Source organism: Eretmochelys imbricata, chromosome 4 (genome assembly GCF_965152235.1).
Source record: "Eretmochelys imbricata isolate rEreImb1 chromosome 4, rEreImb1.hap1, whole genome shotgun sequence".
In the NCBI taxonomy this organism is placed as follows: domain Eukaryota; kingdom Metazoa; phylum Chordata; order Testudines; family Cheloniidae; genus Eretmochelys; species Eretmochelys imbricata.
This window is the reverse complement of record NC_135575.1, coordinates 92,089,227-92,109,999: the sequence shown is the minus strand read 5'-3', so window position 1 is coordinate 92,109,999 and position 20,773 is coordinate 92,089,227. Positions and strand designations below refer to the sequence as shown.

Genomic DNA, 20,773 nt, shown 5'->3' with positions numbered 1-20,773 from the left:
CTGAAATTAGCCTACAAAGACGTTTATAACCCCTGCGAACAGAGGTTGATAATGACAGATTTGTCACACCTTTAGTTGGACATGAGATCTGATTTAATTTTGAAGACAAGGGAAGGGAATGTTCATCCTAGGAGGAGATGGGTGTGAGAACTTGAAAAGGTGTCTCACAAGTCACAGCAGTGATTGCTGCAAACACCTTGTGTGATAAGGAAGGGGTCAGTTTGGAAGATCAGATTTCCAACCAACAGGCTAGATTCACCCTGGTGAAAATCTGGACTTGGGCTAATGCTGAAGCTACGTTTTGGGCTGGAGCCAAGAGCTGGCTGGCACTTTGCGCTGAAGCAATGCACACGGACCTGTGGGGAAAATGAAGTGTTCAGCAGCCGCGCTGCTGTAGGAGCGGAAGGGTGGGTAGATAGCCCTGCTTCTGCCTTTCCTCTTGCCAGCGGTAATATTCTTAATGGAAGATGATCACAATCGATACCTCCAGTCAGCTGTTAACTGATGGATATATAATGGAATCAAACCGAGGTCGTGGGGCTTTATTGAAGATTTGATATTAAAAATGCCTGTGCAGGGTAACAGCCCGGGGGCTATATACGTCTGCAACACCCATATGCACGAATATGCCCCCCCCCCCCCCACTCACACACACTCCGGACAAGCCTCAGAGAGTCAGTGCTGGGCGCTGAAGAGTGGCGGCAGGCGGCTGCTCGTGTCAGGAGGCTGGGAAGTTGGAGGTTTGTCTGAGGCCTGATCGGGGTGTCTGCAGAGACCAAGACCCCCGGGCACCTGCTCGAGAGCCGCGAAACGGGGCAGCAGGGGACCCAGAGAGAGAGACCATCAGCCTCGCCTGCCGCGAAGGACATGTCCTCGCTGGTGAAGGAGGACTTGCAAAAGAAGCTGTTTTACCCCCTGGGGCAGAGCCTGCGGGAGTTCATAGAGATCGAGTGCTCCGCGCACGACAGGTTTTACCTCTGTGCCGCAGGTAAGGCAGGGGCGGCGGGGGCAGGTGTATCCGTCTCTAGGAAGGAGCCCCGGGCTCTGCGAGCAAGCGGCGGGCTCGCCCTAGCCCACGCGCTTCCGGGCTGCGGGCTTCTAGCGAGCCTGAGAGCGATGCTGGGTCCCGCTGCTGGCCCCGCTCGGGCTCTGATTTGCGTTGGTCACTAGGCGCATTCCAACATCTGCATTGCACATCGGGCTCTTACATTAACGGCAACGGTGCCAGGCGCTGGAGGGGAATGTTTGCCCTAGTTTTGTGACTCAGGGGAGTCTTCCCACAGCGCGCTGGCCTGGCACCTGACCTTGCACCTTCCCGTTTCGCGGATCCTGGGCTACTTGCGTGTGGAATGTGCATGGGTACTAGTCTGATGAAGAGTTATAATGCATCCGATGAAGTGAGCTGTAGCTCACCAAAGCTTATGCTCAAAAAAATTGGTTAGTCTCTAAGGTGCCACAAGTCCTCCTTTTCTTTTTGCGAATACAGACTAACACAGCTGCTACTCTGAAACCTGTTATTTTGCAGTTGTATTCAAAGGGCTTTAATGCAGGCTCTGTCCCCCCTTCGCGAGGCGGGGGGCGCCGGTGCCTCTCAGAAAGGTTTTTAACGAATGATCCTGCGTTCAGCTTAGCCTTTTGGCCTAGTGTAATTGAAACAAAAGCGGCGCACTTCCCCAGGGCTGTGTGTCTCAGGGGCTAAGATGGAACGAAAAATAGTTTTGATATTAAACCAAGTGTAGACGCAAGTAAAGAAGATGGCACAGAAGCCTCCTGCGCGAGACCTTGTGTGTGGCTCTCTTCTTGCTGAAGTGTAGCTGACAGCTACCTTTGCTCCGCTGCGTGCCAGACTCCTAACCTTAAACCCGAGGAGAGGGGTGTCTGGGGCCTCGTTCCTTTATGAATGGCTGTTGACACGAATCTAGCCCACGTTTGACGATCGTGTCTGCGCCGCTGTCCATTGTCTGGAGGATCTTCCTTTGTTAAATGGAAGATTTAAAGCGTCACTTTCATGAATTCACACAGCATGTGCAACAGATTATAATTGCACAGTAAGAAAGAGCCGAGATTTCCACATGAGGATGTTTAGGAATAGCCTATGAGCACACTGTCATGCTGTTGTGTTTAGTAAGTGTGGTAATAAAGCGAGTGACAGTGTAGAACAGTAACTGGATAGCCCCTTAGCCACGTGCATTTTCCAAGTGCATCGCTGAGATTGGGTATAATCTGTTCACAGAGCGGGGAGAAGAGGGGGAGAGTAAAATTTGACCCTCGTTATAACAGGGCATCGCCACCGAAATCAATGGTTTGAACAAGAAAAGGGCAAATCAGTGAAGAATTTGGTTCTATGATATAGGGCTTTTTGATCCCGCACGATCAAATGCGGGCATAACTCCCATTGACTTCAATGGGAATGTTGCCTGAATAAAAGGTAGCGGAGCCTATAATGCGAGATTGTATTTGAAATAAGTGGCGAGCAACTAAACTGCAACACTTTCTGTCGCTGTAGTTAATGGCATTAAATGGGTTGGAATCTTTTGGGACAGGCGAGTATGTTGCCAGATTGCTGTCTCTGCTGTCAGTCTCAATCAAGCAGTTCCTTTGCGGTCTTCAAATGTGGACATACATAAAGCAAGAGGAGCCTGAAACCATTAGCCTTGTCTTAAGTGTCTCTGTGTTTCTCATTTGTATCTAGTTCGGGGCATTTCCTTGTCTACAGCATGAAACCTACTGCATTGCTGAGAATCCCAGAACTTTTGAAAAGTTGTAGGCAACATATTTAGGATTTTGAAAATACGGTTGGAAAAGAGCATGCATTTCCTCCTACTTCAGAACAGTTCTGACAGGCACCAGATACATAGCTGTTTATAATACACAAAGAAACGAGATCGTCAATACAAAATGTTAGAAAACTATTCACAATTTGCAAGCATATTTTGTGTAGCTAATTTGCCTTTAAAAGACTGATGCTATTTTATGCGAATTGCATTTTTATAATAACCATAACATTTTTCAGTAAACATTTGTTCTCTTTGTCTTTTTTTAAGTGTTTGCAGTCCCCATCCCCTCAATGTGTTGAAGCATAGTTTCTTGTTATTCACTGCCTGAAGTACATCTTTAAGATAAGGGATTGTGAATGTTTATTACTATAATAAAGTAAGATCGTTCAGGGTGGCACAACCTTATTACTTGAATATTTACCAAAAAAATCATTTCAGATGCGTCTGCTATATAACTTTATTAAATAGGCATTGACAAATATCATCTAGTAAAATACGTTTAGAAATCCATGAAGTTGTATTGTTTTTATACCACTGAAAGCTGTTCAAAATTAGGGAATTTATAAATATTATGATTAGTAGGTAGAAGTGAACATTACTTTCCAGTCCCTTTTTGTCCTTGAGGTTCAAACCATGTGCTACATATGGACTTCAGGAATTTTTGTGAAGGTTGATAGTTTGTGCAACGATGACAAATATAAAAATATTTGTTTTAAAATCAGACTAAAGCTCTGTTATAGAACATTCAAAGGGAAAAGGGAGCAAAAGTACCTTCTGAAATATTTGAGTGTTGTTTCCACAGAATAGAAAGAACAAACCAGTGAAGAAATCATCTAAACAAATTAACCTAATGGAGAATCTCTGCAGACATAGTGGAAAATATACTGAAAATTAAGAATGGAGAGTGAGCGTGTGTGTGCATGTGTGTGAGTGTGGTGTGTGAGAGAGAAAAAAAACCCACTCTAGCATAGTTGGGTAAGCGGTGGGCACAGAGTAAATCTGATCCTGAAAGCTGGTGAGCATCCTCCAATTCTTACTGCAGTCACTGGCAGTTCAAGTTGCTCAGCACCTTGCAGGATATAGTCCTTAATCCTGATCTAAATAGCCCTTTCTAATCCTGGAAGTTTCTTGAATAGAGTCTACCAGTTATATCAGATAACGTCAGAATGGGTGACAGCTTTGTGCAGTATCAATAAGGGATTAGGAGGAAAGGAGCCCAAACTTGTTTTACTTTTGACTGAGTTTTCTATTTTAACAAATTCTGTGAACCCTGAAAACAGGTTGGTATTTTTGTGCATTTAGAAGATGTACAAATATCAGGCATAAAACCTTTAAAACAAAATTGTTACTGTTTTAATATAATTTAAATACAGCCAAATGTTTCCTAATTCTTCACAAGTGGCAAGTATATATTCTAGCAGCATAATTAGTGTAAGATCAAAACAGTCTAACTAAAATCTTATCCTTGCAATGTAGTCTCAATTTATTCTTACTGGTTAACTTGTATTATGCCTGTCAATAGCTTGTAAGAAAGAGAAAAATATTGTAAATAACCAATATTTGCATAGATGCAAACAGAATCCTTTAGAGCCTGTCCCATTTAAAGCTATACTACAATAAAACCACAATGTGGGTAGATAAATGCTGCTATTTCCATGCCATATTCCCAATATTGTCTCTCTTCACTTTCATAGGGGCAAATGGTAAAAGTCTGGAATGAGAAAATTACTGCCCATTAGTACTCCCCTACATTGAATCACTAATCAACCGAATTGGTGGCAAAACTGAAATGCAGAGATGTCTAGCCAATTTTAGCAACTGTGTTTTGATGTGGTTAGGAGGGATTGCAATGACATCTTAATATAGTCCATTGGAAAATACAAGCATCCCCAAACTGCATTTATTTTTCTTCTATAAAACACCCCAGGGAACAATTTAAACAATCCAAGGCACTATAATGTCTCTCCTCTCCCCCAAGAAGAAATTTCAAACCTAAATTAAATGGGAAATCTGAGAAATGCTGATGTTATACAATTTTTGTCAAGGGAGTATGAGGAATAGGAACTTGGATAACCTAAACTACCAAAGAAGTGAGGACATATTTTAGATGAGCTAGGACTTCACTATTTCTAGGACTGTTTCTTAACACATGTTCTTCTCAGATGTCATACGATTTCAACTCCTAGATGGAGTCTAGAGCCTAGCACTAGAAGAAGCACTAATTAGTTGGGTTTCCCAACAGACAGGACCAGGAAGAAAAAAAAAGCAAGCCACACAGTTTTTACTGTGCATTTGCTGGAAAATCTGTATCCAGTGTATTTGTTGTTTTGGGTTTGTTTGCCTCTGTATTTCAGGATGAAATATGGGCTTGACGCAGTAAACCCTTGCGCATGGAAGTAATTTTTATAGGAGTAATCCCTCTTGTGTAAATGGAGTTATGTGCCTCAGCTAGGGTTTGCAAGATCAGGCCCTACACGTGTTTTTTGTTTTTTTTAAATCTGTTTCTATTATTTTTTTAAAGTACAGTAAAATGATTGACAAAAAGGGTAAAACTTCCTCCATGAGGACTACCAATTTCTTGCCAACAAGGCAAGGCAAAAGAAATTTGGATAAGAAGAAGTTATTGCTAGGTGATGTCTAGGAATTCCATTTAAAAAACATACTGTGCCCCTGAAGTATGCTGTGCCTCTGGTACCTGATCTTCACCCTTTTTCTACAGCCCTCTACTCTCGGACCAGACCACTCTCCCAGAGGGTATGTGATGATGTCCAGTGATGAGGTCAGGCTGCAGTCGCAGGGAAAGAATGGTTTAGGAGTACTAGGCTGAAGAAGCAGGCTGTTAGGTCAGAGGTGTACCACTTCTCAGGAGGGTGCAAGAGTTACAAATCTCTGTGTGAAGCCATAGACACCAGCTGACAATTAAAAAAGAAAATAAAATAAACCTACCTAATATAGGTGTTCAAATTCCAGTGCTTTCCCCACTAATTAGCATGTATATTCCATAATACTGATCTCCTTTTCCATGCTTAATGCAATTAACTAATATTGATGAGGATTATGAAGAGTTTTTCTATTCTTCTTTCACTTGCTTCCCATTAGCAGGAAAATGATAACTTCCATGAAAGAAAGTGGTGGGTGAAATTCTGTGGCCTGCATTGTGCAGGAGGTCAGACTAGATGATCATAATGGTCCCTTCTGACCTAAATATCTATGAATCTATGAAACCTAGAGATAACCACAGATAAGTTGGAACTTCAAGTAGTGTTTCTTAAATACTACATGTTATTTTTGTTATGTATTATATTAATATTTTATAGGAAAACACAGATCTTCCATTCACGGGAAGTATACAAACATTAATGTAAATGCACAGACTTAGAACTGATTTTGGTCACAGTCCAACAACTCAGTGGACCCTTGCATGTGCATGGTGCACAACTGAAATAACTAGGATTCCAGACCCATGGGCGTCTACTTGCACAGATCTAAAGGCAGGATCAGGGCCTTAATGCATGTATTCTTTAGTAAACCCAACAACAAAGCTTTCCCACAAACAAGATTCGCCTTTACAGGATGGGTTAGGGTTAAAAAAAAGAATCTATTAAAAGCAAATAGACTTTATAGGCTGCAAACATTGGGCTAAATTCTGCTCGCTGTGCAAACAAACCCATCAAGTTTCATATAGCTCTAGTTTTTAAACTATTGTTTAAAATGCAGCTTGATGAACTATTTCATTTTCAGATATTTTGGAAAGCAATTATCTGTTTGTGTAAACTATTTTTTTGTCTTGCAGTGACTAAAGATGGAGAAGTAGAAATATCTATGGTGAAACACTTCAGAATAGATCTGGATGAGAAATATGAAATGGCTGAAAAGTGGTTTTTGAAAGATCTGGAGATGATTGATGGAAAAGAAGCAGACACTGTAAGTGGTGTATTTTATTGTAAGTTTCTATTAACACAATGCATTTATGTTACAATTTGTGACGTAACAGATGAGGTGCAGTTCTACTAAGAAAAGAGATTCTGTAAAAAAAAAGATGGCATAATGGGGATACAGATTTATCATTTGCCAGAGACTCCAGATCACATTTGCTGTGCTTACAATATTTTTTTTGGCAGTTCTGTAAACTCACCTTAGATATGAGAGTCAAGATGGCCTATTTCTTGCTTGTATGTCATTGCAGTAATAGAGATTATCCAAGTCACTTTTTGACTTCAACTCCACCAGTGTAAATCTGGAGTAATTCAGTAGATTAACATTGGTGTAACTAAAAGGAAAATTTAACTCAATGTCTTCCGTTGAGTTGCTTACGTATAACTGAGGGCAGGATATTTGAACTTGGAATTTCCTGAGTAAAGATGAGGAAAATTCCAGAGTTTCAAGTTGCAGAACTTTATATAAATTCTGCAGAATGTGGGAACAAAATTATTCCTATCAGTGGAAGCAGCACCTGGGGATTTTGCCCCCTTAGCTCACAAATTCTGAGGTACACATGGTCCTCAGCAGCTCTTCAGGATGCAAGAGCATCAGCCTACTGCTGTGCTGCCAGGGAATCCCCAGACCATGCCTAGTCCCTGAACATTCCCAAGTGTTGCAGAGTGGAGGAATAAGTGGCACAAATGTATGTGCACAGAAGGGAGCCTGCACCTATAGATATGGAGTGGGAACATGGACCTTTAACTAACAAATCTGTTGATTTAATCTTGCTTTTTAAAAATTAAAAAACTAAAATAGTGTTTATATACAAACACACTGGTTTAACTAAATCAGTTTTAAAAGGTTAAGTCCATGTGCATCTAGACAAGGCCTAAGACACTTACCTTTTAGTGATGTACTCTTTTTAAATAGATGTAGTGACCATACACTATTTTATTACACTGGAGCTTTCCCATGAAAACCCCCACAAATATAATGAAAAAGAGGTGGATCCAAAAACATGGAGCTAGCAACTGCATTCCCATGAACAGCAATCTTGAAATATTTGGGACCAAATCTTGCTCACATTACTTGGTTCCTCTGAATTTTTTTCATGAGTAAAGTAAGCACGATTTATATATCTTTGTTACTTATACGGCCCTCATTACTAATCTGAGCACCTGCCAATCTTTTAATGTATTTATCCTCACAACACCCCAGTAAGTTGGGGAAGTACTATTATCTCCATTTTAAGATACAGAACTGAGGCACAGAGAAGCTAAGTGACTTGCCCAAGGTCACACACAAAGCGTGTGGCAGACTAGGGAGACCCAGGTTTAATTTCAAAGTCCTAACCTAGTACCCTAATGTTACCCTGTGGCTAACGGATTCAGGTCAGAGTAGTAATTCAAGTGTAACTATGGAAGGGGAAAAATTGACACTAAAAACAGACATAAGAACAACCCCAGAGATAGAATTAAATTAAATTTTATGGAAGATGAAGGTGCATTGAGGAAAATACCTTATTGCATTTACAATACAAGATTTTAAAAGACATTCAGCCAAATGAATATAATCCAAGTAGAAATACAGGAATAAATTCTACATAACAATGATTTCATCCAGAGTTCTCAAGGAAAACTCAGTGCAATTTTCTTCCAAGAAAAACAAACCTTGGTCTGAATCATTCACCCCAAAAAGATTGGTTTCAGAGTAGCAGCCGTGTTAGTCTGTATTCGCAAAAAGAAAAGGAGTACTTGTGGCACCTTAGAGACTAACCAATTTATTTGAGCATAAGCTTTTGTTAGCTACAGCTCACTTCATCGGATGCATTCAGTGGAATCCAAAAAGATTGTCCCTCTTCACACCTATTTCCCTTCAATGGAATGCTAAATTGTATTTTACTGTTCAGCCACTAGATGGCTCTGTGTGTGAAATACAGTACTTCGTTTAAAAAAACCTCAGCCATACCTGGCAGAGCATTAAAGGATCTTATGATGAATATATCTTGTGTTTAAAGGCAAGCTCTATAGCCAGTCCATATCTGATACAGAACAACATGACATGGTATCATGAGTAAACTAAGAATAGAAACAGAAGGAAAAAGGCAACAAAGGTTGCAAACAGAAGAAACAAAGCAACAAAGGTTGCAGGATCTCATCAACATGCCACTCTTCAATGCCCCAGAGAACTTCAGCTTCGACAAACCTTCAGAGTGGACAGACTGGAAATAATATTTTGCAAGATTTTGCATGGCAACCAAGCTGAACAAAGAAACTGGAGATATACAGCTATTGTCTTTAATTTATGCTATGCGGAAGCAAGCGGAGCATATCTTTAAGTCCTTTGACTTTACTGAAAATAGTCATAAAGATAACTATGAAAGGGTTCTGCCTATGTTTGATGCATACTCTATACCTCATAGAAATGTGGTTTATGAAAGAGCATGTTTTCACCAGGGAATTCAAGAACCAGGGGAAAATGTTGAATGTTTTATAAGAGCTCTGTGTACATTGGCTGAAAACTGATTTTAGGGAAGGCAAGACATGAAAATGACATCAGAGACAGACTGGTAATTGGGTTAACAGATAAAAACCTGCCACAGCAGCTACAACTGCTGAGAAATTTAATCCTAGCCACAGCTAGACAGATAGCAAAACAGTCAGAATTAGTCAAACAGAACAAAAGGCAGGAGCAACTTGAAAAGCCTGAAACTAGCTTAGACGCTATAACAGATACTTGAGTGTTAAAAGTCATCATAATAAAACCGCTGTGGGCAAGGAGAGAGAACTCCCAGTCTAAGAAGAATAAATTCCAGCCTACATGCACAAGGTATGTGTCACAGGGTCTACTCACACAGTGGCACCTCCTGCTGGCCATCCTCGGGATTAGTTCTGCCAGATGGTGCACTCTCTTCAGGTGGTGCCTCTCCCATTGTCCTCTCCTTCTGCAGACCCACCTCACTCCAGGAACCATGGCAGCCTCATCATGACTCAGCCTCCAGCCAGGTCACTAAGATCCTCACCTTCCAGGGAATTCATAGCCTTTCCAAACCTGCTGTCTGTCTGGCATCTCCAATGCCCCAGCCTTCATTAACCTTTTCAGGGCAAGTGTGGGGTGAACACCCCATCACAGGATGGAAAAAGTCATATCCCAAGAGATGATGTATGTCCAGCCGAGGCACATGGTGTAATAATTGTACAATATACGGACATTTTGCATCTGTTTGCTGCACCAAAGCAGTCAGGGAGTTGATTCATATTATAGATAATCAAAAGTAATTGTTTCTGGAATCTGTCACTTGTGATGACATAGAGCCTGCCTGGAGAGTGAAACTGAATATTCACGGCAAGACTATTCACTTTAAAACTGACTCAGGAGCTGATGTCACGGTCATCTCAGAAGGGATGTACAATCACTTGAACCCCTCCCAGAGCTTAAGTCACCAGACACAGCTCTGAGTAGCCCTGGAGGTACTCTGAACTGCATGGACCAGTTCATCACAGAAACAGTTTACAAAGATAAAATCTATGCATTCATAGAAAATCATAGAATCATAGAAGATTAGGGTTGGAAGAGACCTTAGGAGGGCATCTAGTCCATCACCTTACTCAAAGCAGGAGCAACCCCAACTAAATCATCCCTGCCAGGGCTTTGTGAAGCCAGCCCTTTAAAACCCTAAGGATGGAGATTCCACTACCTCCCTAGGTAACCCATTCCAGTGCTTCACTACCCTCCTAGTGAAATAGTTTTTCCTAATATCCAACCTAGACCTCCCGCACTGAAACTTGAGACCACTGTTCCTTGTTCTGCCATCTGCCACCACTGAGAACAGCCTAGCTCCATCCTCTCTGGAACCCCCCTTCAGATAGCTGAAGGCTTCTATCAAATCCCCCCTCACTCTTCTCTTCTGCAGACTAAATTTCTCAGTAATCTCTCAGCCTCAGCCTCTCCTCGTAAGTCATGTGCCCCCTATTCATTTTTGTTGCCCTCTGCTGGACTCTCTCCAATTTGTCCACAGCCTTTCTGCAGTGGGGGGCCCAAAACTGGACACATTACTGCAGATGTAGCCTCACCAGTGCTGAATAGAGAGGAATAATCACTTCCCTCGATCTGCTGGCAATGCTCCTACTAATGCAGCCCAATATGCCACTGGGCTTCTTGGCAACAAGGGCACACTGTTGACTCATATCCAGGTTCTTGTCCACTGTAATCCCCAGGTCCTTTTCTGCAGAACTGCTGCTTAGCCAGTCGGTTCCCAGCCTGTAGCAGTGCATGGGATTCTGCACTTGTCCTTGTTGAACCTCATCAGATTTCTTTTGGCCCAATCTTCCAATTTGTCTAGGTCACTCTGGACCCTATCCCTACCCTCCAGCGTATCTATCTCTCCCCGCAGCTTAGTGTCATCCGTGAACTTGCTGAGGGTGCAATCCATGCCATCCTCCAGATCATTAATAAAGATATTGAACAAAACCGGCCCCAGGACTGACCCTTGGGGTACTCTGCTTGATACCAGCTGCCAACTAGACATCGAGCCATTGATCACTACCTGTCGAGCCCGATGATCTTGCCAGCTTTCTATCTACCTTATAGTCCATTCATCCAATCCATACTTCTTTAACTTGCTGGCAAGAATACTGTGGGAGACAGTATCAAAAGCTTTGCTAAAGTCAAGGTATATCACATCCACCGCTTTCCCCATATCCACAGAGCCAGTTATCTCATCACAGAAGGCAATCGGGTTGGTCAGGCATGACTTGCCCTTGGTGAATCCATGTTGACTGTTCCTGATCACCTTCCTCTCCTCCAAGTGCTTCAAAATGGATTATTTGAGGACCCGCTCCATGATTTTTCCAGGGACTGAGGTGAGGCTGACCAGTCTGTAGTTCCCTGGATTCTCCTTCTTCCCTTTTTTAAAGATGGGAACTATATTTGCCTTTTTCCAATTGTTCAGAGTGCCTAGGATCAAAGACCAACAACCTTCTCAGCTGCAATACGGCAACCATTATGGGCTAGTGAAAGAAATTGGAAGAAACTGATGGTAGATATGATGATAGGGGACTTCTGAAAGGAGATCCAGTACAAATCAACTTAGAAGACAATGTTGAACCATACAGTATACAAACATACCTACCAAAGAGACCTTGGAAGAGACTAGCTGCCGATTTATGCAAATTCAGAGGACATCATTATCTGGTCATAGTGGACTGTTTTTCCAGGTATATAGAAATAATGTACTTGAAAGACATAACGTGTCATAGTGTTACTGAGAAATTGAAATGATCTTTTGATCACTTCTGTATTCCAGAAAAACTAATGACAGACAGCAGACCACAATTCACTGCAGCAGAATGTAAGTCATTCCGAATGAAATATGATTTTGATCATATTATTAGCAGCCCACATTACCCACAAGCAAAAGGAGATGCTGAGAAAGCTGTACAGACAGCCAAGAAAATCCTACAGCAGGAAGATCCATTTCTTGCTCTTCTGAGTAACAGATCAACACCAATAGCAGCTACTGGATACAGTCCAGCAAAACTCCTGATGGGAAGACAACTCAAGTTCTTTTCCAAAGCTTGAGCAGTAGATCTATCTCCAACGTGGCCAAACATGAAAAAAGTAGCCCAATAGGATAAAAAGGCTAAAAAATCTTATGAACACTTTTACAACAGATGTCACTTGGTTAGAGAACTGCCAGATCTAGAACCTGGCAACCATGTTTTGTCAAATTGGATGGAGAAAAGGGATGGACAACTCCAGCTGTTGTAAAGAAAAAATTCAGCGCCACGATCATATGTGATCGAGACCAACAGTGGAGAGTTCAACAAAAACTGTCAACATCTACAGTTGGTTCCTCAGAAAGAACAAAGAGCTGAACAAACTCTACAAATGGCCAATGCAGAACGTGAAGACAAACACTCAGATTCCAAACCGACCAGAGATAGTCACTGCAACTAATGACCAAATTGTTATGTGTTCAGGTCATGTAATTAGAAAACCAGCACAATTCAGAGACTTAACAGACTGATCCGTACTGAACATCAAAGAGTGTGAAAGTGTATATATTGTAAATGGTGGGAATGTTAGAACTTGAAGGGGGAGATGTAATGGAATGCTAAACTGTATTTTACTGTTCAGTCACTAGATCTGTGTGTAAAATACCTTATTTAAACAAATCTCAGCCATACCTGGCAAAGCCTGAAAGGATTTTATGATGAACACATCTGGTGCGTATATGCAAGCTCTGTAGCTCATCCATGTCTGGTACAAGAACATGATTCTCTCCTCATGCCCACGAGGGGGTAGAGTCAGTCCCATTCCTCTTCCCATACTTTGAGTACTTTATACACTCTCTGTGTTTATGGTAAATCTGGGTGAATGAGGCTTGGGGGTGGAGGATATGTCCAACCACTCCCAGCCCCTCCTGGCTCCATGCAGCTTAGGCCAAAAAAGTAACAGTTTAGGGCTGATTTATCTTTCCTCTGGAACTTTTCACATCCCAGAGCTCCCACAGCCATGTCAGCCAGAAGGACTTGCTCATAGCATGGCTACAATGAACTCCACTCCCATAATGCAATGATGTGATGGAGCTATCCCCTGAGGGAATCCTCCCAGAGATTTCCTATTCCAGAACCTCCTCCCACAGATTTTTTTCATAAGAGCGTATGATCAAGGCTTGTCTTATTTCTGATGAAAAAACATTTAATCATAAAGTCATTAACATTAGTATAAATGGTCATAATAAACTACAGCTAATGACATTCACAAAGTTTAATTTAACAGGTTTCATTTTAAAGCCATTGTTAGCATTAGGCAAGCAGAGGAGCCTGTAAACATAGAGATCTGCAATATAAGCAAAGAAGGCAATCAATAATCTTAATTTGATAGGGGAATTTATTTATAATAGGAGATAAGTGCTCTTCATACAGTACATTTTGGACAATACTACAGTCCTTGTACATTTTAAAGTTGTGTCTTATAATTGTCGTAAGTTGTAGTGTGCTCATTTGGCCAAATCCTGAAGCCCCTGCTCACATCGAGAGTTATACCTGATTAAGAACTACTGTTTTAGGGCCATTCTTGGTAAAAATTTAAAAGAACCACCCCTGTAGGACTGTCTATGGATTGTGGAAATATTTCTGAAGTCCAGTGCTAATATTGTATGAATCCATTACAGTGAGACAGCGATTACAAGGTGGCTAAGCATAAAACAATAAATGTTGCTGTTCTAGTGCTTGTAAAGCTAGTAATTTCATTCTCTCTTCATTTTTAGGATAATCCATATTTTGATATGCACTTTGAGAAGGTCTACAGTTGGGAAGCACATAGCTGTGCCTCTAAATATGCCTTTGCTCGAACGTTAAACAAATTGAATTACATGTACCTTAACAAGGACTTGAAGATTGTGAACTTTGATATAACCTACATAAATGATGATTCACTCTGGTCATCCAACAATGGGGACTGTTTAGTTCTTATGAAGATATGCTTCTATGCTTTCAACCTTCTGTGTCTGTCCCTGTGTCCTATGCCATAAAGATGGATTTTATAACAGTAAGGGGACTAGCTGACTTCCAGTGCCAGATTCCAACAAATCGTCTGATATAAAAGTTAAGTGATATGCAGTATTTGCTATTTAATTTTACATATCAGCCAAAACCAGAAACCTCATTTTTATATAAACAATGAACTGTTTCTTTCAGTAAGATCCCAATCCTGCAAACTCTTACACACCTGCTTAGCTTTCAACACAATAGTAATAACTGAGTTCCATGGGACTACTCATGTGAGTAAAGTTTAGCACATACACAAGTGTTTGTAGGGGCCCAAATTAGTATACATTAATGACAAAAATATTTTAAAATTAATATTGCCAGCTAATTTGTGTCTTCAAAGAAGGTGTGTGTGTGGGGGAGTTTGTGTAGTTAAGCAATGCAAAATTCAATTTCTAAATATGTTAAAATATTGGATTCTTTTAAAAAGATCATATCTAGATAAATACAGAAGCTGAAATCCTGGCTGTATTGAAGTCAATGGGAGTTTAGCCACTGGGGAAAATTCTGGCTTCATTGATGCCAACATGGGTGTGACGGGTTTTCCCCAGAGTACCACTGATCCCCCTGACCCACCAGCCTGGGCTCCCTCACACACTGTATTGCTGTGACAAGCTGCAAAGCCCTCCAGCCTGCACTTTTACCAGCTTTCATACAGGTAGTGCCACACCAGCTGCAGTTACATGCAGGCTCTCTGTCCAGTCCCTGCAGTGAACCAACAACGGAAAGGCTACAGCTAAGGCAACTCCCAACTCCCCAGGCACACACCCCCTCTGGAGTGTAAACTGAAAATTATATCATCTTGTGCTGCACAGGAAAGTGTACAGCGTAAGCTCATAAAGCTCGCCCCCTCCCTCAATGTGGAGAGGAATATGCAACAGCCTTTGCACCTTGAGCTAAAATTCCCACATACTTTACTCCAACTCACTGGTTTAAATAAAGCAAAAACAAGTTTATTAACTACAAAAGATAGATTTAAGTGATTATAAGGGATAGCAAACAGATCAAAGCAGATTACCTAGCAAATAAACAAAAAACACAAACTAAGCCTAATATACTAGATAGATTGGATATGAATTAGCAGATTCTCACCGTAAGAGATTATACAAGCAGGTTCTTAAGGGGCAAGCTGCACTTGCTTTACAGCTTGGAATCCCCAGGAATTTCATTCACAGGCTAAAAATCCCTTTAGCCTGGGTCCAGCACTTCCCCCAGTTCAGTCTTTGTTCCTCAGGTGTTACCAGGAGTCTTCTTGTATGGGAAGTGAAGAACCACAGATGATGTCACTCCCTGCCTTATATAGCTTTTGCATATGGCAGGAAGCCTTTGTTCCCAAAGCTTGGTTCCCAAACCAGTCTGTGGAAAAATACTGACATCCCAAGATGGAGTCCAAAGACGTGGTCTGGTCACATGTCCTTGTAGAGAGTCATAGCAGCCATTACTTGAGCATTCTATGTATTGTCTGAGCATTGTCTGAGCATTCTCAGAAAGGTTTCCCAGGTGGGAGATAAGCTTCTCCTAAGGCCTGTTGTTCTTTCCTAATGACCCATTGCCATGAACAGGCCCTTCCCCACCCACTGTCTAGACTGAAAGCATCTTGTCTAGTGGGTGTTATCCAGGTGTAACTACATTTGAAATACAGATACATAGTCAGTATTCATAACTTCAGATAAAAATGATACATGTATACAAATAGGATAATCATATTCAGCAAATCATAACTTTTCCAATGATACCTCTCATGATTTATCTTGCATAAAATGCGTCATAATTATGCTACCACCATATCATAGTAATATCGCTATGAAGAATATGGGGTGCAGTGTCACTGTGGAGTCATACATGTGTCTATAATTAATTTTTTACAGAGTGTCAAATACTTTTTCATTTTTATCTTCCATCGCTTGTGGTACCCTCTTAAAAATTTAAAGTTAATATTTCCCGATTCATTTTGCCTCTTTCTATTTGGCAAACTTGTTGGGGTAGCCCCGCTTTTTTTTTTTTTTTTAGCACAAATGAACACAAGTACTTTATTTTTGTTCACATCATTTTTTGTGAATCAACTGTGATGCTAGCCTAGTTTTGGGAACAGAGTTTGTTAACATCCCCACTTTCTTCAGCTCTGGAGCAACAGTGATGCTAGATGGGAAGAGCTCTGAGTTACTACAGAGTATTATTTTTCAGGTATTTGACTGTTTGACTGTCTTGCTGAAATGCTCTGGGTCCAAATGACCATCATGTTTGGGGTCAGGAAAGAATTTTCCCCTGGGTCAGATTGGCAGAGACCTTGGGGATTTTTCGCCTTCCTCTGCTATATGGGGCACAGGTCACTTGGAGGTTTTAACTGGAATAAATGATGAATTCTCTGTAACTTTAAGTCTTTAAAGAGGACTTCAGTAATTCAGCCAAAAATTATGGGTATATTACAGGAGTGGGTGAGTGAGGTTTTGTGGCTTGCAATGTGCAGGAGGTCAGACTAGATTATCATGATGGTTCCTTCTTGGTTAAAGTCTGTGAACAGTAGATCCTATATAAACCTTGGCTATTGTTTACAGTTTCTTTGTAGGAGAGTGAGATGTTTAACATATATTTAGTTAGAATTCAGAGGACAATTTTCCCCAGATTCTAACAATTTCTCAGCATATTTTCAGTATGTTACTTACATTTAATCAAAGGCATTACTTAATATGCATTTAACAATTTAAATAATTGGATAGCTTTTCAAAAAGTGTTCAGCATTGGTCTGCGTCTGCTTCCACTGAAGTCAGTTGTTTTACCATTGAGTTCAGCACTGGCTTAATTGCTCCCACTGAGTGCTTTCTCATAGTAAATATTAAGAACTGGATTGTAACCCTACAATTCAGCATCAGTAAAGGATAGTTCATAGCTGTGTTGCCCCAGGAGCAAAGTCACAGAAGCAGAGTCACAATCAGGTTTCTGCTTCCCCTTTTTTCCAGGAGAAGTAATCTGCAGCAGTCTTTTTGCTAGCCCTACTGACCAACATTTTCAAATTAATTTCAGAGAAATATGGGGTGGGAGGCCCTGGGGAAGGGTTTTGGCTCCCAGAGTTGGAGTCCCCTGAATGCCACTGTATACTTTTCTACTAATCATACACATCTTTAGAAATATTATTGCCAATAGATAAGGTGGGATCTTTAATCTAACTTTGGCTACTACATTAAATCTGTGTTTTGTAAAAATAATTACACTCTGGATGCACTGATTCTTCCCACCAACTAAGAGCTAAAGTTTTACAAAATTATATATATATATGGTTGTTAATTTCAATTTATTTTAATCCTTTACTATTACTCTAATGGTGTTTTTGCAAACATATTGGGGGAAATCTTTATGTTAAACTTTCATTACAAAGCGCACAGGTTTTGGGGTCTGGATGGGGAGGACTATGAAAACTGGCTCTTTTCTGAGAGCATCAGAACCCTCGGAGAATTTCTGGTTTGAAATCTGGAGTGGGGAAGAGGGACTTGACAATAGAGGAAATCCCCCAAACCTGTTACAGAATCCCCCAAACCTCAAGAGGTCATCAAGTCCAGCCCCCTGCACTGATGAAGGACCAAGTAAACCTCATTTGTCCAAACTCTTCTTCAAAACCTCAGTGATGGAGATTCCAGACTCCCTTAGAAACCTATTCCAGATTTTAATTACCCTTGCAGTTAGAAGGGTTTTCTGAATATCTAATCTAGATCTCTCTTGCAGCAGATTAAGCCCATTGCTTCTTGTTCTACTTTAGCTGAACATGAAGAACAATTGACCATTTTCCTCTTAATAACAGCCCTAAACATATCTGAAGACTGTTATCAAGTCCCCGCAACTCAGTCTTCTTTTCTCAAGACTAAACAAGCCCTTTTGTTCAAACTTTCCTCATAGGCCAGGTTTAGTAAACCTTTATCATTTTTGTTGCTCACCTTGGGACACTCTCCAATTTGTCTACATCTTTCCTACAATGTAGACTCATATTCAATTTGTGATCCATTATAATCCCAGTCCCTTTTCAGCAGTACTATGATATAGCCAGTTAGTTCTTATTTTCTAGTTGTGCATCTGATTCTTCTCCTGCCCAAGCGTCATATTTTGCACTTGTCTTTATTGAATTGCATCTTGTTGATTTCAGGCCGACTCTACAATTTGTCATGGTTGTTTTGAATTCAATTGCTACCAACTCCTCACAGTTTGATGTCATCCACAAATTTTATAAGCATATTCTCCAGGCCATTATCCAAGTTATTAATGAAAACATTGAATAGTACCAGACCCAGGGCTGAGCTCTGCAGAGTCCCACAATACATCCCGCCCCCCACCCCTGCCGCCAGTTTGACAGCAAACCAATGATAACTACTCTTTCAACCATTTGGGCACCCACTTTATAGCAATATCATCTAGACTTCATTTCCCTAGTTTGCTTATGAAAATGTCATGTGGGAGTGCGTTAAAAACCCTACTAAAAATCAAGATATAGCACGGCTATTGGCACTGCTTTCCACCTAAGCCCTAGACCAGTGAACCTTTCAAAGAAGCAATTAGGTTGGTTTGGCACATTTTGTTCTTGACAAATCTATGCTTGTTACTCCTTATAATCTTACTATCCACTACATGCTTACAAACTGATTCTTCAATCATTTGTTCCAGTGTCTTTCCAGGTATTGAAGTTAGGCTGACTGGACTATAGTTTCCCAGGTCTTCTTTGTTCTTCTTTTTAAAGATATGTACTATGTTGCCCTTCTCCAGCCCTCTAGGACCTCATCCATTCTCCATGAATTCTCTAAGATAATTGCTGTCAGTTTCAAGATTGCTTCAGCTAGTTCCTTAAGTATCTGACAACGAATTTCCTAAGTAGAGCTCTGCAAATCTGTGGATATCTGCTTCATATCCACAGACCATTTTTGTGGATAGTGGATTGGATGTGGATACAACCGTGCAGGGCTCTACTCACCGGCTTCCAGCTCAGGCAGCCCAGGGGGTGCAGTGTGCTTGGGGCCGGCAGCAGCAGCCAGTGGCTGGGACTGGGTGGCAGGTTGGACTCAGGGCTGTCCAGCACCCGCTCGCCACGCTGCTTCCTGTCCAGAAGCTCAGGCCCCTCAGGCAGTGACAATGTCCCCATCATGGCCCGGTCCGGCAGCATAGATTGTGCTCCCAGTCCTGGGCCCGGCCCGACGGCTCCTGGGCAGCAGGGCCCATCCCTGGCCATGGGGATTGGAGTGGCTGGGGCCCTGATGCCCCACCCCTCCGCCCCACTGTGATGCAACACGCACTGCTGCTGCTGTGTGCCGTCCCTCGTGAGCCCCCGGGAGCAGCATGTGACGCGAAGCCCCTTCCCCCCAGCATCTCCTTTGTGCTGCCTTTTCGCTGCAAAACTCTGCCACCCACTCCTTCCCTTCCCTCGCCCCGTTGCTAGCCCATGTGAGACGGCTTGCAGATGTGGATACAGGTAAAAGATGGCTAGCACAGGGGTGGGCAAACTACAGCCTGCGGTTTTAAGCCACAAGCCATTTTAAGCCAGCCCTTGAGCTCCCACTGGGGAGTGGGGTCTGGGGCTTGCCCTGCTCCAGCACTCCAGCCAGGGCGCAGGGTTGGGCCGCTCCACGCAGCTCTCAGAAGCAGTGGCATGGCCCCCCTCCGGCTCCTACGCGCTCCAATGGCCCTGCTCCAATGGCCCCCTCTGGCAATCCAATGGGAGCTGCAGGGGCAGTGCCTGCGGACAGGGCCGCACCTCCACATAGGAGCCGGAAAAGGGACATGCCGTTGTTTCTGGGAGCCGCTTGAGGTAAGTGCTGCTTGGAGTCTGCACCCCGATCCTGCACCCCTGAGCCTCTCCCCATACACCAACCCTCTGTCCCAGCCCTGATCCCCCTCCTGCCCTCCAAACCCCTCGATCCCAGCCCAGAGCACCTTCCTGCACTCCAAACCCCTCATCCCCAGTCCCACCCCAGAGCCCTCACCCCCCCACACACCCCACTCCCCCCTTCCGCCCCGTACACCCTAGCCTGGAGCCCCCTCCCACACTCTGAACTCATCATTTCTGGCCCCACCTCAGAGCCTGCACCCCCAACCAGAGCCCTCACTCCCACCCACACCCCAACCCCAATTTCTATTCCCAGATGTGGCACTCGGGCCAAAAATGTTTGCCCACCCCTGGGCTAGCAGATCGTGGGTCGAATTGTGGGTTGATCCTGGCGGATGCAGATCAGATGCAGATCCACATTTTTGTATCCATGCAGGGCTCTATTCATAAGGTCCTGCCAACCTGAATACATCTAACTGATCTAATTATTTTTTAACATGTTCTTTCCTTATTTCGGCTTGCGTTCCTGCCCCTTTGATGTTAATATTAATTGTATTGAGTCTCTGATCACCATTAACCTTTTTAGTGAAGACTGAAGCAAAATAGGCATTAAACACCTCAGCCTTCTTGTTATTAACTCTTGCAGTGTGCTTCACTTCACAAGCATGCCTAGTGGGCAAGACATGGCTCAACAGTCACCAAAGTCCTGGAATGGCCTTGCT

At 42.3% G+C, this 20,773-nt stretch overlaps 1 protein-coding gene across 1 annotated transcript; it reads left to right on the top strand.

Moving 5' to 3' along the window:
- Positions 1 to 867: 867 nt before the first annotated feature.
- Positions 868 to 14,235, top strand: EXOC1L (exocyst complex component 1 like). Its single transcript, XM_077814634.1, has 3 exons — positions 868 to 988; positions 6,571 to 6,701; positions 13,972 to 14,235. Exons 1-3 carry the CDS (start codon positions 868 to 870, stop codon positions 14,233 to 14,235), a joined length of 516 nt encoding a protein of 171 aa, XP_077670760.1.
- The last annotated feature ends 6,538 nt before the right edge of the window (positions 14,236 to 20,773 follow it).